Source organism: Taudactylus pleione, unplaced genomic scaffold, assembly GCF_031769625.1.
Source record: "Taudactylus pleione unplaced genomic scaffold, aTauple2 ptg000556l, whole genome shotgun sequence".
In the NCBI taxonomy this organism is placed as follows: domain Eukaryota; kingdom Metazoa; phylum Chordata; class Amphibia; order Anura; family Myobatrachidae; genus Taudactylus; species Taudactylus pleione.
In genome coordinates, this window is record NW_028284958.1 from 25,896,757 (window position 1) to 25,921,100 (window position 24,344).

At 49.8% G+C, this 24,344-nt stretch overlaps 1 protein-coding gene across 3 annotated transcripts in view; it reads left to right on the top strand.

The window, feature by feature from the left end:
* Positions 1-24,344, top strand: part of SPG11 (SPG11 vesicle trafficking associated, spatacsin) — an 81,117-nt gene that overhangs the window by 26,707 nt on the left and 30,066 nt on the right. For all 3 annotated transcript variants that reach the window (XM_088452813.1, XM_088452814.1, XM_088452815.1), the window contains exons 11-26: positions 192-346; positions 452-625; positions 2,817-2,888; positions 2,965-3,098; positions 3,181-3,341; positions 3,967-4,180; positions 5,485-5,688; positions 6,754-6,860; positions 6,991-7,136; positions 7,239-7,403; positions 7,542-7,608; positions 7,681-7,846; positions 7,967-8,175; positions 9,183-9,285; positions 15,608-15,752; positions 15,836-16,072. In XM_088452813.1, coding sequence (XP_088308939.1) covers positions 192-346; positions 452-625; positions 2,817-2,888; positions 2,965-3,098; positions 3,181-3,341; positions 3,967-4,180; positions 5,485-5,688; positions 6,754-6,860; positions 6,991-7,136; positions 7,239-7,403; positions 7,542-7,608; positions 7,681-7,846; positions 7,967-8,175; positions 9,183-9,285; positions 15,608-15,752; positions 15,836-16,072 — 2,459 coding nt within the window. The remainder of the gene's footprint in view (positions 1-191; positions 347-451; positions 626-2,816; positions 2,889-2,964; positions 3,099-3,180; positions 3,342-3,966; positions 4,181-5,484; positions 5,689-6,753; positions 6,861-6,990; positions 7,137-7,238; positions 7,404-7,541; positions 7,609-7,680; positions 7,847-7,966; positions 8,176-9,182; positions 9,286-15,607; positions 15,753-15,835; positions 16,073-24,344) is intronic.

The following is a 24,344-nucleotide window of genomic DNA, read 5'->3' on the forward strand; positions in this document are numbered from 1 at the left end:
GACTGGTATGTCAGAACACTGACTTGGATGTGTGCCACAAATGTAGAAGTAATAGAGAAAACCCTAGAATTAAGCTAAACTTGCATTTGAGACTATGGTATATGTGCATGTAGATGGGAGAGATTCGGATGTAGTGGCTTCAGCATCAGGAAGAATGACATTATGTCCCAGTATATTTACTCTTTACCTAGAACCAGATCCTAGTCTGGAACAATGTGTGGGAATTGTGACTGGCTATATCACCAAGCTTCGACCTTTTATGAAGAAATGTCACCAGAAGCCACTTCCTGTGCAGGCTACACATGCTAAGAGAGGTCATGGAGCCTGGGAAAACATGTCTGTTGAGGTATAGCTTGTCTCAGAGAATCATAAATTATCTATCCGCTCTCGTCTATGCTTCCTATTAGATTTATTCTGACTGATCTTATTTTATTATTCCTCCTTATTTCAGAGTATAATCTCTGCCGCCATCCTGACCAATTCTATTCCGGAGGCTCAAATGTTCCTACATGCGCAGGGCCACCCTTCCAGCCTAACATGGCTGAAACAAGAAGGCCTAAAACTGGTCTACAGCTGCCTACTAGAGAGCCGTGTAACTGAGGCCTGCCAGCTTCTCCAGAACATGGTCAGTAACAGGATATTATTAATGGTGCCTGTCTACGCAATATGTTTAAAGTGGGATAATAGAAGAAGAATAATATAGTATCCTGTAATAATAAAAAGGCTTCTTTTAGGATATACAAAGGAAAATACAGAATTCCAGCTTTCAACTTCAAACACTTGAGAGATGTCCGAAACCAGTTCGCAAGGGAGGGGGGCGCTCTGTGGTAAAGGACCCTTGGTCATGTAAATGGAACGAGGTGCTGCCAAAAGAATATCTCAAGACAGCTGAGAACGAGTCTCTGACAATGGGCTGCAGAGATTCCAGCCAACCCTGCATAGTAGCAGCCACACACAGGATGCCAGTCCAGAGTGCAGCACTTGCACAGCACATCAAAGAAAAGATAAAGCCTATTCCACCAGTTAGGACGGTTAAGGCATAAGTAGTGTTTTAGATACATAGTTTACGTCTAATAATGCCTATAGCACCAGTACAGAGAGATAGCACGTAAGTTATGTTCTAGACACAGTGGGCCTGATTCAGAGCCGGACGCTCTTTCAGAGCGCTCTCTCTGAATCAGGGCCCTCCCTCTTTTCTGCTGTATAGGAGTTGACCAGGGTGCTGACACAGCAAGACAGCATCTGAAACTGAGGCTTGGAATGAAGCAAGTCACAGAAAAAACTGTGTGAGTGATTGACAGCTACAGGGCTGAGGGCTGCGCTCTGATTGGTTTTCTGAGACAGTGAAAACCAATCAGATAGCAATGTGCCCTGTTGCTTAGCAGCAGCCTAAAGTGGAAAAGGGGTTGGGGACTGAGGCAGACAGAGAGTGAGAGAGAGCCTCCAACGAACCCATGAAGATGCTCTGATGCAGACACAGTAGCCAGGAATGAGCCAGGGGAGACATAGCTATCAGGAATTAAAAATAAATAAATACAACCAGCCATTGAAACGATTTCCATGCGATGTTGGAAAACATCGGACCACCACCATCAAATGGTAAAACACTACCATCAGAACAAAAACATTGATGGTTAGTAACCATAGGATTCCGATGTCCATCCCTACACTGAACCTGCAGGCGGACTCTGGCCACCACTCCTCCACCTTTCAGTGCTCCCTCTCCAGCGTGATGTTCCCGCTCAGCCACACACCCTCCGTTACCAGGAGGCACCTCCCATGGGAAGTCAGCGCTGTTCAAGGACAGGGACACTATGGCGAGGAAGCTCAACAGGTAGATCAGGAAATACAGGGTACATTGTGCAAAGAGGACATTGCTCATCGCCATGTTCGGCAGCTGGAGAGGGGTTCGCATGGAGTCTGCGGAAATATGCACAGGTGTCCCATCCCCAGGGACATGCAGCTGATAATACTTATGGTAGCTTTAATATAAATTTCTCATTCATGATCCTCCTGGCTTCTTCCCTTTCTGCCCTGGCAGGGTGGTTAGCACACATTCCCTGTCTGCCCTGGCTGGGTGGGTGGCATCCTCATTCCTTGGCTGGGTGGCTGGTACCCATTCCCTGCATACCACTGAACCATCCTGATTTTTCCAGAACAGTCCCCACGTCCCTTGCTATGAGGACACGCTCCCTTTTGGAGGCATACCACAACCCCATATTCAGGCAAATGATCCTACTTAGTGGATCACAAAGGCTTTTTGGCCTTCAGAGTAATTCTCCGACTCCAAAAAACTGGCAGCCCCTGACCTAAATGGAGGGGAGGAGTCAGTTCAGACTTACTTAATTCTTAAAGTGCCAGGCTCCTACACCACTACCTATACCCCAGTGTAATCTCCAGTGGTTGAAGGAGAAAAGAGATCTAGGCTGCAGTTTCATGAGTTTCACATTTGAGTTTCAATTTGCCATGTGTTCTTATGCAAAGTGTTGCATGTGCTATTTGCTATAGGTTACTAACATTTTTGTTATGAAATAGAATTTGATAAACTGTGGATCTTTTGTGGAACTACAAGTCAAGCATTTCCTGCCAGCCATAAAGCTTGACACCCACAACTTTTCTAAGTCTTCATTAAAGATGTGGCACAATGGTCTGACTTTCACCGACCTTAAGCTGTCTGTAGTCTGCCTGAAGACCACTCAGTTTATATTTAAGACTATTCAGCACATACAAGTTATCTGTTTGCAGTAAACAGCAGTCATATGTTGAATTGTCATCATTTAGTGCAGCCAAGTCTTAGAGGTTAATTTCTATTCCAGGGCTATTCCATATGGGATGAGCTTCGACGTATCTGTTTGCACACATCAAATCTTGGAATCCGGACTCTGCTGGTGGGTATATTATACTGTGCTGTTCACCTTTTGTCATGCTTCTCCCTGGCTGACCGCAATGTGTGACCTCTAATAGGTTGGCTTGCTGCAAAAAGAGGGCTATTTTTTAGAGAGGGAGCTGGAAGAGATTGGCACAGTGTGCCAGGTGGAGGAGCTGTATGGCGATATGTGCAAATCTGCTGGAGAGAGGAAGAGAGTGGCTTATTCCAGGTAATATCCTTTGTGCTGTATTGTTCTCCTTAGTGTGGAGTAATGACATTGGGAAGCAATATATCTGTGATTTCTATTCCAGGCCTGCTTGGAAAATCTGTGCCATGTCTCCGGAGGTGGAGGCACTGCAAGATGCACTGACCTATCTGGGAGATGATCCAGGGATTCTGATTCTACACTGGGCCCAGGGCTGGGTCTCAGAGACACAGGAATCAATCTTATTGCCTTGGAGGAATAGCACAGGTTTGTGTCGCACGTAATACGGTCGTAATTCTGGCTGCTTCCAGTGACCTGTAGTCTATGAGAACATCCGCCTGTATTCTGAGTTGTGTCCAATGCGACCACACTGCTCCAAGCCCTCCGTATTTGCACCAGCGCCAAATCGCTCGGATCTTAGCATAGGCTCACCTCTGATTGGGCCACATTCTACATGTCCACAATATGCCTACAGTATGCTGCACTCCTTGTTCCCACCCAGTAATGTCCATTTAGCCCTATGTGAGAAGCAACAGAGATGCAGCCGACTCAGATTCACTCGAACTTACTCTAAGTTGTGTATACAGGTTGCGACGCACGCGCAGTTTGCTAGTTCATCCACATTCGGAATAGCGTGCAAATTTGAATCAGGCCTCAGGTGTGCACATATAATGCTTTTTATCTACATTCAATGCAGTTGATACATTTGATATCTATATGTTTTACTATTTATTTATAAATCTCGTGTTATTAGGACGCTAATTTAATTTGCAGAATTGTCTACACTTGGTGAATTGCAATGGGGTTCTCTTCATAGAAAGTTTTTCTGCATGTAATTGAACTACAGGCTACAGCAGGGATAACTGTGATACTCTACCTTCTATATCTGCAGACATGTCTGCTTTCATGCCCAAAATCCTTTGGCGCCATCTGACTTTGTGGCACGATTGGTCAAGGATTGTCCCCTGGATTGAAAACACTAGACATTATGAGGAGACAGAGGACAGTCAGCGCTCACTCTGGCCTCCCCTCAGCCCAGCAGTCATTGATGAGAATACTTTATGTTGCAACTACACAAGGCAGAAAATCCTGGACAGACTATCAAGGTGCGGATGAAGGTTTTCCTGTGCAGTTGCCCTGAGTGGAAACGTTCTCTGTTTTGTGTTAGTGATGAGTTGCAGAGTCATAACTAGACAGAAAACACTGACGCCTCCCCCATATCTTAGCTGCATGCGGTAGTGGGGGTGGAGGGCAAAACTCTGAGGTAATGTGCCTAGCCCACAGAGGCCATGAGCCGGTTAGATGAGGAAGACGTACACACCAGTAGGCCAGTGTAACATATATTGTAATATATGGAACTATCGATCACAATTAAAGTTAATATAAAGTTCTATGTAAAGACTTATCCAGCATGTAAAATGATTTAGGGATTTTTAATCATTGATTTGTACAAATCTTTGTGGTGATCATAATACACTGTTATAAAAGATATAAGTTCTATTAACTATCAGGACACTTCATAATTTATATCCACATTAGCTTACCAATTTGTAGCAAATATCCATTTTCAGATCTCCTTCAATCCTTTATTGATGTATCCAAAGTGTCCTCAGCTCTCTTCCCAATATTTTCTCTGCTACTATTAGATTGCAAGCATGCTCCTTTACTGTCATACCTGTAATAGATCTGTCATTCAAAGTCATTGCAGAGCTGCGTTTCTGCACATAGCTGCCATCTTTGCATGGTCTCTATGGAATCGGTACGAAATACCGCCGGCCACATGGCCGGCGGTTCGATTCCCGGCAGCGCCTGGCCGACAAAAGCAGAGTTTCCGGCAGCGGAAGCCCGACAGCACTGGAAATCCTGATCGTCGCTAAGGTAAGTATACACTAACCTAACCCCCTAACCCTCCTTAGGGGTGCCTAACCCTAACCCCCCCCCCAAGTGCCTAACCGTAATCCCCCCTCTAAGTGCCTAACCCCCCCCCTTCCCGCTGCCTAAACCTAAGTCCTCCGGGGCGGTACCTAACCCTAAGTCCCCCCCGGGGGTGCCTAACCCTCCCTCCCCCTAACCTAACCCTCCCGGGGGGGTGCCCGACCCTAAGTCCTCCCCGGGTGCCCTAAACCTAACCCTCTCCCCCCGCGGCTGTCCGCTCGCGGCGCTCGGCATCTCTTCGATCGGGATGCCGGGCGCCTGTCTCCCAGCGTCGGGAAAATGTCAGGCGTCTACATCTAGACGCCCGGCATTTCACCCTCGCCGGGATATGACAGTTGGGAAGCTGGCTGTCGGTATTAAGGCAGCTGGCTTCCCGACTGTATACCATTTAGTATATATAAGTAAGTGGGGATCACTGGTCGCAGCTTTAACACCGTGCCTCTTATAATAAATAAATCGTTATTTTATTTCTCAGGATGAGCATTTTTATTCCTTCGGAGATGAATGACTTTGAGTGTCTTGTGGAGCGTCTAGCAGTTAGTGGGAAACTGATGCCACCGGCCCCCTCCCCACAGGAATGTAGCTATGGAGAGCATCCAGAGATTCATAATCGCTTTGTGGTGCTGTGCGCTGGGCGTGGCCTCCAGTACATGCTGTACACTTATCTAGATTACCACAGGTATCAGCCATTATTGTTTTCATCATCATTTTATATATGTTATATAGTGATAACAATTTATGAACATACATTAATGCTGAAGATGACTGGACCCTGGCTGTTAGGTCTTAAGGCCCCTACACAATGATGTAGGCAACGATACGATCTCGTTAACGATTTCCCTTGAACTCCTGAACACTCCCGGACAAACTGTGTTGTGCATACACATGTAACGATTGTACAAACGATATAGATGGGTTGTTAACGACTGTAAATCGTTAACGACATATCGTTTGGCAGCAAACAACCTCACGATGCGTTTTCTGTCTCCCCGTCGGCTGGCGCAAAATGGTGGAGGGGAGTGTCCAGGAAAAGTGACGACAAATCGTTCATTGTCTATGAAATCGTTCGTCGTGCGTACACATGGAACGATGTGTGTCAAATCGTGAAAGAGGTCGTGATTTTCTGCATGTTCAAAAGATCACAGACTTCGACCAACGACCAGTGGGAGCGCACATCTGCATCGTTATCGTGCCTATACACGGCAGATTTTAAACGATTTGTCGTTTCAATCGGTGGAAAACGGAAATAGCGTTTAAAATATACTGTGTGTAGCCACCTTTACAAGCAAATGGTGCATGCGCCTGTTAGTCACATTGCAGTAGTCTCAGAGCACCTAATCTATATAATCTTAAAAATGGGTTACATTTCGACAAGCTGGCAATGAACTGGTCAGGCTACAATATCACCCTATTGGTCCGGGTGACTCTGATTAGTAACAGCAGCACATAGTATTTCAGGGGGAGGGGAAAAATATCTAGGACTACACTACATCATCAGGATTTCTATAGATAAGAACTAGTGCTCTAAATTTATTCTGGATGGAAACATGCCAATTCTAATGGCTATAAAATATATGCTGCCTTTTACTGAGAGTATCATATATGTGAAGTATTTCCTGAGTGTACTGTATTTAGAATGCATTGGGATACCTTTTGCTGGTTGGTAGAGGTTTTCAGTAGCTTCTTATTTATGCCATGGATGTGACCTTTGATGTAACTAACACACTGGGCTGATTTTTGGCAGATTACACCCAGAAGTTTGTTCTGCTTTGGCCAATACATCTTTACATGAGACTTATCCCTGGTTTGGGCTTTTGGTGCATATCCGACAAGTCAGTTCCAGTACGGAAGGTAAGAGAAATCTAAAAGTTTGGTTTCTAGGTGGCAACATTATACTTCTAGCAATGTGTTACCTAAAGGGTATTGCATTTTTAAGCGCCCACTCCATTAATATGCTTCTTCCACATCTCCTTACCCATAGATGCCAATCGGATGTTCCATGCCAGCCTGTCCAATGCTCACATGCTGATGCCTGGCTACCAGCCTAGTGTGAACAGCATGCTCCTGGAGGGACATACGCTTCTTGCCCTTGCAACCAATGTGTATGCTCCCGGTGGGATTGATGGGGTAATGTGTAACGATCTCATTATTTCTGTAGGTTTCAGTTTTCCTCCCTACATCGCTCTGTTTGCTGTCTTCTTCATTTCTCATTTCTTCCGTTATCACCAGGTTTTGGAGCAGTGTGAAGAGCCAAGCCCCTGCCAATGGAACGTTGACCTGCCATTATTGAAGATGGCGCTGGCCCCATACCCCAAACTCAAAGCAGCTCTTTTCCTTCAGCACCCAGCTAACTGTGGATCACCTCCTGACATTTCCCTCTATCATCTCCTGCAGGTACAGTACCTCCATTAAAGCTAAGGCCTTGTAGATCATGTTCTTTTCTCTATAGTAGGAGTACATTCATGCATTATACATAATAAGGTTTCCTTTCTGATGGACCTAACATGGTGATGTTGTCACTGTTCCTCGCAGACCTTGTCCCCTTTCCATCCTTCACATTTCTTCACGTGGCAAGCCACAAATCCTCTGGCAGCAGGAGGTAAGTGACCTGCTCTATAGCACTACATTTGAATATGATCAGCTGGCACTGATAACATACTCTCTGTTTTAGATGCCAGCACGGTTCTCCCACACTGCTCATGCCCTGAGCTGGTCAGTAAACTCTCAACAGCAGAGCAGCTGGACCTCTTCTTTCATTTACGTAGTGGCCGGCCAGCAGTGGCCTTTTCCACCTTCGTCGTGCATCAGCTCCTGAAAAGCAAAATTCCTAATCAGTTGTAAGTCTAAAGACTTTTTATCATGATATGTCAGGCGTGAGCCTTACTGATCTAACACTTCATTCATGTACTAAATGGTATCACTTTACCATGTCCCTTTTTCTCAATCTTCTCTTGCAGAATTAAGCAGGCCGCAGAGGATGTTTATTCTCTAGCCTTGTCCTGTTTCAGTATCCCATCTGTCATTGCTTCCTGCGTTTGCTTTCTTGAACTACTTGGAGTCAGTAGCCACAAGCTGCGTGTGGATTTGAGCGTGGCAAATTTAATCCTGAGACACACCACATCTCTCCAGGAGGACCCAGGACACAAATCTCATACTCAGGCATTCGGTATAATAATTACTCATCATTATGTTTTTTTTTTTTTATATCATACTGTTAAGTGCATATAATAAAGAAAAGTAGCATAATAGGACAGTCCCCGTACACTAAATATCCGTTGCACACTTACCCAAGTGGCACTGGATAAACTCAAACAGAACAGGCACATTCCAGTTTGTCCATCTGTAAATTGTTTTACAGTCCACTAACAAACAATGGGCCTCATTCAGACCCACTCGCGAGCGGCTGTCCGCTCGCAAGTGGGTCGATGGTGTGCACTGCGCATGCGCACGACGGAGGGAGCTCCGTCGTGCGCATGCGCCAGATGCGACGAGCGAAGGACTTTCCTTCGCTCGTTGTGTCTGATGAAAGGGGGCATGCTGTTGATGTTGATTGACAGCACGCCCCCTTTGGTGGGCGTGCCGGGGGCGTGCCTCCCTGACGGGGGCGTTCCCAAGGGAACGCCTACCGTCAGAAGCCGGCCCACTGATATCACTAGTGATGTCAGTGGGAGTGATTTTGGCTCTGATAGAGCCAAAATTTTTCCGGGCCTTGCGGTTGAAAAACTCAACCGCAGGCTCCGGCTCGCAGTGGCGATGGTCGCGATGGTCAAGACCATCGCGGTCATCAAACTGAACGCTCGTATAGGCTGTGGCTGGTGACCCACAGCTATACGAGCGTCCAGGAGGACGCTCCATAATTATGGAGGGCGGCCCTCATTCAGAGCGTGCGCTCTGCTCAGAGCGTACGGCTCTGAATGAGGGCCAATGTGTTTTGGGCCACAGCGGATGCATTTATACTGTGTAGTTGTATTTATTTTACTCTGCTACATGTATTTATATGTTGTAGATCAGGGGTGCCATATATGCGGCCTTCCAGCTGAAAATATACATAGATACATTAAGCCCGCAGTGCATATAATGTGGGCCTGTAATATACAGATACTTACTGTAAATCGTGTCTGAGCGGCGTATATTTTCTAAAATGGTTCATCTTGTCCTTTCTGTTCTCTACAGCCCAGAGATTGGCAAAACTAGCGGAGAGTGAGACAGAAACTGCGAAAGACCTTTTTTTAAGCTTGGATGAAGTTGTGGCTGCGGATTTGCAGATGGAGGACAGGTAAGATGTGTCCAAACCCAGACAAGATTCTAATAAAAGCTTTTTTGTTATCGATCAACAAATACACAGTGTAAGTGCTAACGTGCTCTAGATAATATGCTCTGGATTGGGAGTGTGTAAAGGAACAAGTTCAGCTGCAAAGATGTGAGTGGGAATGGGACAAGTATTCAAGATTGTAGTAGTATGGGAAAGCCCTGGCAGGAACAAAGATTTTCACTCCTACACGTAAATGCTACTATATACTGATTACGTTCATAGGGCAGACACGACTTATGCTGGCCATACACCTACGCGATTTCTGTCCGATTGCAAGATTTGCAACGCGTCGTACCATCAATTGTGTAGAAATCGTGCATTTTTTTTCCCCACTCCCGCAGCTCCTAAATTGGATCGTATGATCAGATGTGCAGCACATCTTGTCCGTCGTGTTTGTATGCTGATCGTGCCCTGTTTTTTCAGCATACGATGAATCGTGCGTCTGAGCGGCTTCATTTGTTAAAAAAAAAAAAGACTAATACACGCACGGGTAGATCCGTAATGCAAGCATCTGTCTGTAATAAAATAAGTACAGATGCGGGGATGGTTCAGTATCCATAGGGGACATGTGAAAAAAACTATACTCACCATCACCTATGCGAGGTTCTGTCCTCTTCATTCCAAAGTAGGCATCCCACGGACTTGGCAAAAAAAACCCCGAAAATCGCGAACCACGTACTTAAGTACCGTTCAGTAGAACAGTACTTTAGAACGGTACTTCCCGAATGACAGCTTAGCGGCGGGATATCACCATGGAAACCCCGCCGCTAAGCGTTTTTTCTTCACAGATGCACGGATCTGTACTTCTTTTATTACAGACAGATGCATGCATCACGGATCTACCTGTGCATGTATCAGTCTTTTTTTTTTTTTAAGCTGCTCACACGACGGACGCACAGTGCATTGTATTGTGAGATGGTATGTACATTGTGTGTCAATCGTGTGGCCGAGACTGCCAGGGAGCTCTAGGGAATCGTAGGGAAATCGTATGATGAATCGGATTTTTGCTGGTCGTGTATGGCCAGCTTTAGACGTCCACACACAGGTACATGTTAGCACACTAAATCCAACAGATGGCAAACACTGTTAGTGTGAGATGACTGGCGAAAGATTCGGTAAGACACGTTTGGGGATATCAGACGAGCACTTTGATTAGTTGGTGCTATTCCAGCTAAAAGCTTTGCAGTTATTGCTCTCATCCATTCTTGTGTTGACAGTATAGAGGGAACTCTCCTCCTGTCACTATGGAAAACCAGCATCCAGCATTTTCAGAGCTTAGTTACTTCTGTGTGACAGAAAAAGGAGACTTATGTCTTACCTGGTTAAGTCCTTTTCTTCAACCTCCATAGGGGACACAGGGACTATGCTGGGGTATACGCTGGCAGATGGAGTCTGGGCACCAAACAGTTAAATACTTCACACTTGAGCAGCCCAGGCGCCTCCTCCCCTATACCCTGCCCCCATGCAGGCCAGTCAAGTTAGCATGCCCAAGGCAGGAGCGGGAGGAACAAGAAGGAAGACCGGCACACCCGAAGAGACAGGGGAACCAGAAAACGAGGAGAACCCCGCAAACCAGGTACGTCAGGGTGGGCGCCCTGTGTCCCCTATGGAGTTTGAAGAAAAGGACTTAACCAGGTAAGACACAAGTCTCCTTTTCTTCTTCAGCCCCCATAGAGAACACAGGGACTACGCTGGTACGTCCCAAAGCAATTCTCTTAAGGGAGGGGATGCTCCTGAGCAGCACTGAATACCCGTCACCCAAAGGCCGCATTCGTAGAGGCGAAGATGTCAAATGAATAAAAACTGACAAATGTGTGAGCAGAAGACCACGTGACTCCCCTGCAAAGCTGTTCCGCAGAGGCGCCACCACGAACTGCCCAAGAGGTACCAACCGACCTGGTGGAATGAGCCGGCACCACGGCTGGGGCCTTGGAGTCACCACGCAAGGGAGAGACAAGCCTCCCGAGATAGGATGATTGTCTGCAGCTTGATTTGGAGATTGGATCCGTTCCAGCGAGCCAGAATCTCCGCCTGGTGAGGCCGGAAGTGAAACTGAGCTGACTCCATGTCGAAGTTGGAGACCAGTGAACCCAGGATCCACATGTAGGTGTGTATTGACAACTGGTGATGAAATAAGAACCCTTGAATTCTGTCCTGCAGTTCCCGAATTTTGTCCACTTGGAGGAAACTCTAAACCCTGGAATATAACAGGGCCCCCAGATGGAGCATCTCCTGGGATGGAGTCAGGGAGGACTTCCAATTGATGATCCATCCGCGCGATTGGAGAAGATCTATTGTCAGACGGAGGTGCTCTTTGAGTATCTCCGTAGATCTGGCCAGGATAAGAAGATCATCCAGGTTAGGTAGGATTCTGATACCCTTGCGCTGCAAGTGAGCTGCCATGACCGCCGTTACTTTTTGGGAAAGCACGAGCCGTGGAAAGTCCAAAGGCAAATCCCGAAACTGGTAGTGTTTCTCCTGGACTGCAAACCGGAGGAAGCGCTGGTGATTGAACCAGATAGAAACATGTAAATAGGCATCCTGGATGTCCAAAGAGGCCATGAAATCCCTCGGTTCCAGCGCCAGAATGATGGAGCGCAAAGACTCCATACGGAACCTGGTAACCGGTAAATACCTGTTGAGAAACTTGAGGTTGAGGATTGGACGGAATGAACCATCGGCTTTTGAACCAAGAAGAGGTTGGTATAGAAGCCGCAGCCCCTCTGAGCCAGGGGGGCGGGAACAATCACCTTGGAGGCTAGCAGAGAGTGAATAGACTCCTGCAGTTCTTTTGCTTTTCCCGGATCGCCTGGAAAACCTGTGTGAAAAAACCTTGCTGGAGAATACTTCCAGGACAGAGCGTAGCCCTTCGAGACTACCTCACCTACCCAGGCCTTGGAGAAAAGCAGAAGCCGGCCTCCCACACTGGGGTCCCCAAGGGAGAGGCCGCACCGTCAATTGGCAGGCTTGTTGGTTGGCTTAGCAGCTGGGCGTCTGGTAAGCCAGGACTGCCAGGACTGCTTGCTTGCAGGTCTTAGAGGAAGAACCCTGGGACCTAGAAATGGACTGTCTCTTGGCCTTCCCTTGTGGTCGAAGGCAAATGTTTGCGCCCTAGGGGCTGCTGCCGAAGGCAGAATGTTGTCTTGGAAGCTGCCACTGTGGCTACGATCTTATCTAATTCCGGACCAAAGAGAACATCGCCGGAGTAAGGAAGAGCCTCATAGGCCTTCTTAGAGTCTGAGACAGCGCGCCAAGAGCACAGCCAGATGGCTCTTCTGGCCGACACCAATGAAGCTGACACCGTGGAGGTTAAGATACCGGTGTCAAGGGCCGCTTCGTCCAGATAGGAAGCTGCCTGCTTAATATGCACCACAAGAGCCAACAATTGGTTTCCATGAGCCCCTGATGAAAGGCCCTTTTCAAGGGCGTCCACCCACAAGCCAATAGCCTGGGCCACCCAAGCAGTTGCAAGGGCCGGACGGGCAATAGCACCTGCATGAGAATAAATTACCTTAACATTTTCCAACTTCCTTTCTATCGGATATTTAAGGGAGGCCGTATTAGGAATAGAAAGGGTATAATTCTTGATAAGGCAGGCAATATGCATGTCAACTGGGGAAGGAGACTCCCACTTATTACACTCCTCAGCAGATAAAAGGGCGCAATGCGCTTGGAGACCTGGAACCGCCTGGTAGGAGCAGTCCAAGCCTCCGCTAGCATTTCCTCAAGCTGTTCAGATTCAGGGAATTCTACAGAAACCCTTTTCTGACACTTGGATACCGGAGCCTTGGATCTAGGGGCCAGCTCTTCGTCCTCAATAGAAAGGACTGCTCTAACCACCCTAACCAACGCGACATTGTCCACCTGAGGAAGAGACTCCTCCTGGACAGAAGAGGTCTCTTCCTCTGGGGCACCGGAAAAATCCTCCTCCTGGTCTGAGGGGATTTCTGAATCTGAAACATCACCCGCCTGTGAGGGCAGCGCTTTCACGCCTGGAAGGTCTGGGCCCAGAAATACAGTCCTTATCCAGCATCTGCTGAAAGGTGGTGGACACCTGTGCTAAGCCCTGCACTGACTGAGAGAAAGTGCTCATCCACGGGGGTTCTAGCTCAGGCAGCTGCAGATGAGACTGCATAATAGGGGCAGCTTGAACCCCTAAAGCAGGGAGGACAGGTGCGGGAGCTTGTAAGGTGATCCACCAACTGCAACATTACCTGCGATAGGTTGGCAACCCACTCTGGTTTCTGGCTGGAAGCTGTAGATGGGACTTCTGGCTGAGTGCCTGTGCAACACCATCCTGACCACGTCCTGTGGGGAAAGACAAGCAGAACACGTTGTACATGTATGCAGCAAAAAAGCCTCCACCTCCTTGGGCGCTTTAGTTCTCGAAAGACATGGTAAGTTCCACACACCAAATTACATAGCAGAGGTGTGCAATAAGGAACAGTGCAATAATTCTAAGGGCCTCACAAATTGAATAATGAGTGGGGCTTAACAAAGGGGAAATTAACCCCTTACACAGCTACAGTAAGAAAAATAGACAGAAAAAATAGAACTGAGTTTAGAAATGAGAACAAGCACAGTCACATTCAATGCATAAAGATATAGCAGGCAGATAATGCTCAACAAACCAACACCAGTCGGCTGGATGGAGCTAGATTGTATAACCTGACCTGAGGGGAGGTATACAGGGAGACAGGAGCCATCCTCTCTGAAGACTAACTGTGGCAGCACTGCTCTGAAATGGCCGCTCAGCATCTGACTGAAGGTGGAGAGAGGAGGAGGGTTGATGGCGGGAAACCTCCATGAGGGATCACACCATGGGCCGGGGTAGGGGCTAACGGGGAGAGCCTACCTCCCTCTGCTGACATAGAGCCCCAGGGCAATGGCCACCTACACTGTAAGCCCCCCGCTGCCTCAATGCCCTGGTGGTCTAGCAGAGGTGTGGGTGACCATGCTACCCGCTGTCAGCACCGCCGGTGGTCCCCAGCACCGGCGGTGACAGCCGCGCTAATGCGGCTCCCCGCAAGCAGGGAGCCACCTTACCTTGTTGCCCTCGGTGTCCGGCTGCAGCTAGGATCCTCTGTGTGCTGCGAGGACCTGGCCAAGGGGGTTGGTGTAGCGGCAGCGCAGGCGTCCTATAGAACACCCAGCGCTTCCTGCTTAAAATCGAAAGATTAAGAAAAAAAAAAGGCTGCTTCAGCAGCCCCGCTGTAACAGTGCCAGCTCCTATGGAACCAAACTGAAGCTGGGTACACACTTAACAATGTGTGTACCCAGCAATGTGGTAGAAGACCTGGCTGCCGACAGGCCGACACACTGTACACACTGGGCAATCTGGTGCCCGACTGCTCGATATGCAGCCCCTCCTTCCCACATAGTACTGCATGGGATCGACAGCCGCATCGCCTGATTTTACTGCATGTACAAAAGATCAGGCAATGAGGCTGACGACCCCACGTGCATACACACTACACATACACATGTGCATCACAGACGTTGTAATGGTTAGCATTTCTGCCTCACAACACTGAGGTCATGGGTTCGATTCCCACTACGGCCCTACCTGTGCTTGCGTGGGTTTCCTCCGGGTACTCCGGTTCCTCCCACATCCAAAAATATACTGGTAGGTTAATTGGCTCCCAACACAAAATTAACCCTAGTATGTATGTGTGTGCATGTGATAAGGAATATAGAGTGTAAGCTCCAGTGGGGCAGGGCCTGATGTGAATGGCCAAATATTCTCTGTAAAGCGCTGCAGAATATGTGTGCGCTATATAAATATCTGGTAATTAAAAAATAAATACATATTTAACGATTTGTATTTCCGATGTGTTGCAATCGACCAAATCGATAAAAATATTGTGCAGTGTCTAAGGGCCTTTAGACTGGCCTTCCTGGAGACTGGGCAGCTATAGTGTGAAGAATTGGTGCAAAGACTCCATCTGCCAGCCTATACCCTAGAGTAGTCCCTATGTCCCCTATGGAGGGTGAAGAAGAAAGGAGGATTCTCCTTTACATAATCTATGTGAGTGCTATGAATTCTTTTCTAACTGTAGTTCAAAGTCTTATACTTCTGGGATGGCTTCTGGACTCACTTGTTTTCTGCTAGAGCAATAATCCCATGGCATTTGTAAATAAAGAATGGAAAGCTATAGCTTTCCAAATAGAACCCCAAATAGAGCAAATAGATGCAGTTATGACCGGGGTAAAATAATAATATAAAAGATACTGGTTGGAAATATTAAAGGTTTAATCACTACAATACCACTGTGTTCTCCCCCAGAACACATCCATGCGATGGCTTATGGCTCACTGTTGTGCAGTTCTGTCTCCTACATTCTATTCCTATGAGTGACACTTATTTGAGGCACTATGCACAGAAACAGGATTGGCTGCAACTCCTGATACATACAAACAGCCCTGAGCAGGTCAGTGCACGCAGAGTATTCTCCCTCATCCAACTTGACTTCACTCACATCTTTCTTTATAGGTAATTTTTTTTTTTTTGCAGGTCTTCTATGTCCTGAATGATCTGAATCCTGTCCTGGCTAGTCATATCGCACTGGCATTAAAAGATATGGACTCCCCTGACTACCCAATGCAAGGAATAGGAAGTGAAACAAACACAGCCAGTCTCCATCACGTGTTTCTGAAATGCCTGAGTATGGCAGAACCAGGACAGATGCTCCTGAAGGAGTGTGTGAGATGTAGGGTGCCTCTCTTCAGTGTGCTTGCTGCTTGTATACAGGTCAGTGCAGAAAATAGGAATAGAGATTATACTGGGCCCTCGCAAATGGTCAGCAACTTCACATGGGAAATTGCAGCAACATATGCAATGGTTCTAGATAGCAATTTAAAAGTCGACAACTATATACACACTCCCACACCAAGGGGGAGATGTACTAAGCTCTGGAAAGTGATAAACTACCAGCCACTTTATTAATATTTGTTTTCAAGGTACACTTCAACTTTGAGAGACAGAATCAGAACCAAAAATTCCGGAAATCACATTGTATGATTTTTAAACAATTTATTTGCATATTCTTGCGGAAAATAAATATTTGGACAATCAAAAAGTTTAACTCAATACTTTGTAAAGTAACCTCGGTTGGCAATTACAGAGGTCAAACGTTTCCTGTAGTTCTTGACCAGGTTTGCACACACTGCAGCAGGTATTTTGGCCCACTCTTCAATGCAGATCTTCTCTAGATGTGTCATGTTTTGGGGCTGTCGCCAGGCAACACGGACTTTCAACTCCCTCCATAGATTTTCTATTGGGTTGAGGTCTGGAGACTGGCTAGGCCAATCCAGGACCTTGAAATGCTTCTTACGAAACCACTCCTTAGTTGCCCGGGCAGTGTGTTTGGGGTCATTGTCATGCTGGAAGACCCAGCCACGTTACATCTTCAATGTTCTTACTGAGGGAAGGAGGTTTTTCCCCAAAATGTCACAATACATGTCCCCATTCATCCTCTCCATAATACGAATCAGTTGTCCTGTCCCCTTTGCAGAAAAGTATTCCCAAAGCATGATGTTTCCACTCCCATGCTTCACAGTGGGTATGGTGTTTTCTCCTTCATCCACTAGGGGACACTGGAGTTCAAGACAGTGGGGTATAGACGGTGGTAGAGCGGAGCCTGGCACTTTAAATAATTTAGAAGTGTGACTGGCTCCTCCCCCTCTATGCCCCATCAGCCCCAGTTTTTAGAATGTGCCCGAGAGAGCCGGTCGCACATCAGGCTGCCTCCAGCCTTTCTCATATAATTTTTATTTTTAGCTAAGTTATTAAACAAGCATTGAGGACAGGCAGGCTGCTTACTGTGGCAGTCTGCCTGCTACGTGGGAGCCGCCGGGAAGGGCACCGCCACTGCTACTGCATCATGTGTCCGGTGACCCTGAGGAGGGGGCACATAACTTGGATTCATCGGACCCTGCGAGGACCCGCCACTGCTGACACCGGCATGTGTCCGGGTTCCTCGCCGCCGCCTCAGCCCAGCATCCCGGCCGCAGCAGTTGTAAGTATAACCACTGCTCCTGATTAGTAGTTGCAGTGGACGTTAGAGCTGGGCTCAGTGACATGCCGCTAGCTGTCACTGTTAGCGGCGCTGCTAAAACCTCCCCCCGCTATCCCCCCCCCCAATCTTTTCACGACGGGCCTGGGGACCTAATTCCTGGTTAGTACACCGTAGCTAGCATGGGTGGAGCTAATAATGGCGCGTTCTGCACAGCGGCGCCATTGGTACGGGCTCTCCCTCTCGGTGCTCTGCACTGCAGCAGCATCCCTGAGCCATAAGCAAATGGCTAACTGTTGCGCGCCTAGTACATACAGCCGCTAAGTGCATTCAAGGCAGCCCGCCATTTATAAAGCCTGGAACATCCTGCCAGAGCATAGCCGGCAGTCAGTTCCAATATAGGTGGTCTCTGCTCCCTCTTTTATTAAGAGGGGTCGCGCAGCAAGCGCTGACTCACCCCCGCTCGGGAGAGAACTGAAAGACGGGGCCCGCCGCAGCTGAAGTCCGGGTCTCCCGCCCCTCCCCCCACAGTGGGGAGATGTGTGTTCTGCAGCCCCGAGCACTGTAGGACAAAGTGACAGACGGCTTGCTGCGCTGTCACTTATAAGAAGCACTGGCGCTGTCTCCGTATGTACAGCGCCAGTAGGACTAAGATGGCCTGCTTATATATTAGCCGCTAAACAGCGTGGCTGAGGGGGGTGCTTTGATAACCGGCGCCAGTACCACGTGACACTTGTTTAAGTGCGTCGGCGCCCTCCACAGCAGGACATCAGCCAATGCTCTCCTCCTGCCTAGAAGGAGGTGTACTCGGGTTGTGTGAGGATCCGAGTTTTCACTCGTGATCGCTTCCCCCCCCCTCTGTTCCCGATACCTACACACAGTGATGTATGCAGCGCGTACCAACACCTGCAAGAGAGACACGCTTCCCTCTTAAGGGCAGTATCTACTACCTGCTTCAGTGCCCTAACACCTGCTGCACTGATGGTGATGTCTAGCACTCTAGCCTATTGCTGCTCCTCCCCCACCCTCGCGCTGAGCGGGTGCACTATAACTCCGCTTTATGCGGTTCTGTTGAGGGGGAAGCTTGTTTTAGCCAGGACTCTTCCTGGCTAGCGTGGATATTAAGCGCAGTATTTTCCTCTACCCCAGCACAGTGTCAGCTATATTTATAGTCCCATATAGGGTGTGTGGTATATATGTGTATATATGTATATATAGATTTTTCTACTTCAGGGTCCATAGGGTATCCACAGGATACCTTGGGGTATAGGTGTGACGTCAGTCGCTGGGCACCATAGAGTTAAGCTTTTCAGCCTCCCAGGATGCACTAGGGTCCCCCTCCTATACCCCGCCCCCGAGCCAAGGCACCTCAGTTTAGTTTGGTGCCCGGCCGGCGTCGGGTGCACCTGTCGGAGTGGGGCTAGAAGAGCCCCTGAAGCTTTCTTCAGTGTAGCTGTGGCTGCACATCTGGATGTACTGCATGGACAGTCAGTCCTGACGTCCATGCTGTCTTCCCTACACCCCCGCCGGTACCAGAACGCCGGTACCGATCCGGGGATGCTGGTGAGCATCTGGGGTCACAGCTAGCGGTGACCCCAGATGTTCCGGACCATGGCCGGATCCAAGGGGGACAAAGGTAAGCAGCGGGGTCCCGCGGTGGGTCCCCGCTGGTCACATGGTCCTAAGTCCCCAGGCAGGGAGCTCCCTGGGGACTGGCTGCAGCGTGGAGCCAGGCGACCAACCTGCGCTTTCCACTACCCCCTGGGACAGCGGACCGCAGCAGAGCGGTAGCGCTGCGGCGTCCCAGGGGTTAAATGCATGCCAGGGGAGCGCGCCTTCCCTGTCTCACAGCCGGCGCCTCCCCCGCTGCACACAGCCCTCTCTGCATGCTGCCGACTGGTCCTGTGGCAGCGCTCCTCCCCCAGGCCAGCCTCCTCTCTGCTCCTCGGCGGCCATCTTCTCCAGAACGCATGGTGAACGCTGCTGGAAGCGCTGGACGGAAGCATCGTGGTCTGGGTCCCCCCGCATACCTCTCCTCCGCTGTGGCTCAGGTCTGTGTATGCAGCGCTGTGTCCTACCAGGCCCTGTGTCTGTGTAGTTGAGTGATCAGCGCTGTTAGTGCAGGAATTGTTATTTCTCTGCATTGTATGTGACTGTGCTAGCGCTGCCTGTAACTTTTCTTCTCTAAACTGTCAGCTTTATTACTGTCCCTGTTCTTTCTGCTAAAGCCCTTGCGGTGCGGTGCTGCAGGGTGGTCTCTCGCCTATTTAATACTTAATTGGTGAGAGAGGTCACATACGTGGTGCCATCATGTCTGAAAGTGATTTTCCCCTCCGGCTACAGTGTACCACGTGCAAAGTACCGTTAGCGGAGGGGGAGGGTAGCGCGGAGGGCCTTTGCCAGCAGTGTTTGTCCATGGCGCGGCCTATTACGGTTACAGCACCGGTACAGGAGCCGCCCTGGGCTTGTTTCGCTCAGGCGTTAACAGCTTTAGTGGGCCAGTTAGCTCCGCAGCCCGCGTTTACTCCGATGGGTATGTCCCAGCAGTCTGTGGTGTCGTCACCCATGCAGGGGTTCCCACGACAATTGGTGGTACCCCACAGTCTCCCTATTTCCCCGCTCCCGGGTTCTCAGGAGCCAGCGTGGGTTAACTCCCTGACGAGTTCTGTACAGCACTTGTCGGATGTGTTGCAAGGGGAGTCTGTGATGCGGCCTCATAAAAGGCCGGTGGCGTCTCTGGCCGCTCCTTATGAGGATGACGAAGGGACGTCTGATGATGGGGAGATTCTGGATCCTTACGATCAGGAACCTCTCCATACTAAGGACGCTGATGCTAAGTCCAAAGTATATATTCCTGGACTTATTCGGGCGGTCCGCACAGCCTTGGTGATTGAGGACGAAGTTCCCCCAGCGGCTAAATCTAAGTATGCCTTTTTCAAAGATGTGAAGGGCGATGCCACAGTCTTTCCTCTTTCGGGTCAGTTGGTGGACCATTTAGAGGAGGCGTGGAAACAACCTGGCAAAAGATACCAGCCGCAGAGACGCCTGGCGGTGGCTTATCCGTTCGCGGATAATTATTTTGCTAAGTGGGAATCCCCTCCACAGGTGGATTCTCACGTGACCCGTCTTGTCCGTAGTGCCACATTGCCGATGCCATCCATGTCCTCCCTTAAGGATGCTACGGACCGCAAGGTAGAAATCTGCCTGAAGTCCGCTTATTCCCTTGCAGGGGGGGCAGCACGGCTGGCTATGGCCATTTGCTGGGTTGCCAGAGCGATGGAGCGCTGGGCGGATTCATTAGAGGCTTCTTTTGAACCCGACTGTCCGGCCGAACAGGCGGAGTTGATTGGCAATCTCCGTGATTCGGCCACCTACATCAACGAGGCGGCTCTAGACATTAGTACTCTGGTGTCTAGAATTTCTTCAGCAGCGGTAGCTGCTCGTCGCACCTTGTGGCTGGAAGGCGGACGCAGATTCCAAGAAAGGTCTGGAAGCGTTGCCGTTACCGGAGAAGTTCTCTTCGGTCCGGATCTGGATAAGATTGTGGCCACGCTGGCGGCAGCCAAATCTGCTTGTCTCCCGTCGGCCGCTGCTCCTTCTGGTTCTGGACCATCGTCCTTTCAGTCATCTACGGCCCAGGGCAGGCCCAAACCACAGTCGTTTCCTCGACAGGCTGGCCCTAAGAAATCGGTCAAGCCCCGGAAGCAGGCATGGAGTACCAGACGTCCGGCCCCCAAGCCAGATGACAAGCCTGCGGCCTGACGGTCCGGGCCTCCCTTTGGGGGATCCCAGGGTGGGAGGCCGCCTGCTACAGTTCGCCCAGTGTTGGTCGACCACTACGACAGACACTTGGGTTCTGGAGGTGGTTTCCCAAGGATACGCCCTCTCCTTCCGGCACAGATCCCCGGCTCGCTTCTTCACCACGGGTCTACCATCAGACCGGAACAAGGCTACGGAGCTGCGGAAGGTATTGCACACTATGCTCCAGGCTGGAGTTATAGTGCCTGTTCCATTCTCCCAGAGGGGCCAGGGTTTCTATTCAAATCTATTTTTGGTACAGAAACCCAATGGGTCATATCGTCCGATTCTCAACCTCAAAGCACTCAACAAGTCTTTGCGGGTCCCGAAGTTTCGGATGGAGACCCTACGGTCCATCATTCTGGCGCTGGAACCTGGGGACTACATGGTGTCATTGGACATACAGGACGCTTACCTGCATGTCCCTATTCTTTTGCGCCATCAACAGTTCCTCAGGTTTGCAATCCGCAGCGACCACTTCCAGTTTCGGGCGTTACTTTTTGGCCTGGCAACAGCACCACGTGTTTTCACCAAGGTGATGGCGGTCATGGCGGCTTCTCTGCGGCTGCAGGGAGTCCGCATGTTGCCGTATTTGGACGACCTGTTATTGGTGGCAGGATCTCCAGAGCTCCTGTTACGCCACTTGGACCTGACCATTGCACTGCTGCAACGGCACGGCTGGCTAATCAACTGGCAGAAGTCCACTCTAATCCCGTCTCGGAGGATTCTGCATCTTGGAGCCTTATTGGACTCGGGACAGCAAAGGATCTTCGTGACGGAGGACAAGATCTCTGCTTTACAGTCAAGGGTGCGCAGTTGCCTGCACAGCCGCCGGGTGTCCTTACACTCGGCGATGAGGTTACTGGGCTCCATGGTGTCGGTGTTCGACATGGTGGAATACGCCCAGTTTCACTCCAGACCTCTGCAGCACCTGATCCTGTCCAAGTGGAACGGGCTGCCTCAGTCTCTGAAGTCCCAGACGATTGTGCTCACCCCGGAGGTTCGCCTGTCCCTTGCGTGGTGGTTACAGACGACCCACCTCAACAAGGGACGTCCGTTCTGGGTTCCAAATTGGGTCCTGTTGACAACGGACGCCAGTCTTCGGGGCTGGGGAGCAGTTTCGGGTCCACACTTGTTCCAGGGCAGGTGGACGCCGACAGAAGCGGAGCTTCCAATAAATATCTTGGAACTCCGTGCGGTCTTCAATGCTCTCCTGCAGGCACAGCGGTTTCTCCAGGGTCACCCGGTGCAGGTCCAGTCGGACAACGCTACCACCGTGGCCTACATAAACAGGCAAGGAGGAACTCGCAGTCGGGCGGCTCTCGTAGAGGTCTCTCGGATCCTGGTTTGGGCGGAGCGCAATCTTCCGGCCATATCAGCGGTCTTCATCCCGGGAGTGCTAAATTGGGAGGCGGACTTTCTAAGTCGCCAGGACGTTCATCCAGGGGAATGGTCCCTGCACCCGGACGTTTTTCAACTACTGGTGGACAGGTGGGGTCTTCCAGAAATCGACCTCATGGCGTCCCGGCACAACAACAAGTTGCCGGTGTACGGGTCTCGCACAAGAGACGAAGGGGCGTCTCTGGTGGATGCTCTGTCTGTCCGGTGGACGTTCCGGTTCGCATACCTGTTCCCTCCGGTCTCCCTTCTTCCACGGGTAATCCGGAAATTCAAACAGGAAGGAGGGACGCTCCTGTTGATAGTTCTCAGACCTTCAGGGTCTGTCCGTGGACAGTCCTCTGCGGTTGCCGCTACGAGCGGACCTTCTGTCTCAGGGTCCTTGCCTTCACCCGGACCTGACTCGGCTGTCTTTGACGGCGTGGCTGTTGAGACGGCCATTCTGAGGTCCCGGGGGTTTTCCAGCCATGTTACGAGCTCGGAAACCGTCTTCCGCGAGGATATACCATCGCGTGTGGCATACGTTCTTCCAGTGGTGTCGACCGAGAGGTTATGCACCGCGGGAGTTTCGTCTGTCTCGGATTCTCGCCTTCCTGCAAGCGGGACTAGATCATGGGCTTCGCCTTGCTTCTTTGAAGGTACAGGTTTCGGCCCTATCTGTCTGGTTTCACCGTAGGATTTCTACAATCCCGGATGTGCGCACCTTTATGCAAGGTGTTCTCCATATTCAGCCGCCCTTTGTTCCACCTGTGGCGCCTTGGGATTTGGCTGTGGTCCTGAGGGCCCTCCAAGGACCGCCGTTTGAACCACTGGGCTCAGTGGATATTAAATGGCTAACAGCTAAGACTGTTTTCCTTCTGGCCATTGCTTCGGCCAGACGTGTTTCTGAGTTAGGGGCTCTTTCTTGTAGACCCCCTTTCTTGGTTTTTCATGGGAACAGGGCAGTGCTCCGCACTCGGCCCGAGTTTCTTCCCAAAGTTGTTTCCCAGTTTCATGTTAACGAGGAAATAGTTGTTCCGGCCTTTAACTCACCGGGTCTTTCCGTGGGTGAGGCCTCTTTGGATGTTGTGCGGGCCTTAAGGACTTATGTTGACCGCACTTCTTCGTTTAGGAAGTCGGACGCTTTGTTTGTCCTCTATGGCTTCCGTAAAAAGGGTTGGTCTGCTTCAAAGCAAACTTTGGCAGCCTGGATCCGTATGGCTATTTCTGAAGCTTTTCTTCATGAAGGCCTACCGGTCCCACCTTCTCTGAAGGCTCATTCCACTAGGTCTGTGGGTCCTTCGTGGGCAGCTCGACGTGGTGCCTCGGCAGTTCAGATCTGCAAGGCTGCTACGTGGTCCTCTGTCCATACCTTCGTGAGGTATTACAGGTTTGACACCTTCGCCTCTCAGGATGCTTCCTTCGGGCGGCGGATTCTCCTTTCTGCACAGGAGCGTCCCCACCCTTAAAGGATACTGCTTTGGGACATCCCCAAGGTATCCTGTGGATACCCTATGGACCCTGAAGTAGAAAATATGAGATATGGTAAGAACTTACCCTTGTTATCTCTATTTCTACGAAGTCCATAGGGTTCCACAGGACTCCCGCCCTGTCGCACCTGTGCTGCAGATGGGCTTTGCTCTGGTCACCGGTTTTCCGTCTCCCTCTGGTGAGAATGTGATTCTTGTATGTGTCCAGATCTTTTTTCTCTCTCTTCCTTCTCCTCCTCCGGCCTATGGCTTGATAACTAACTGAGGTGCCTTGGCTCGGGGGCGTGGTATAGGAGGGGGACCCTAGTGCATCCTGGGAGGCTGAAAAGCTTAACTCTATGGT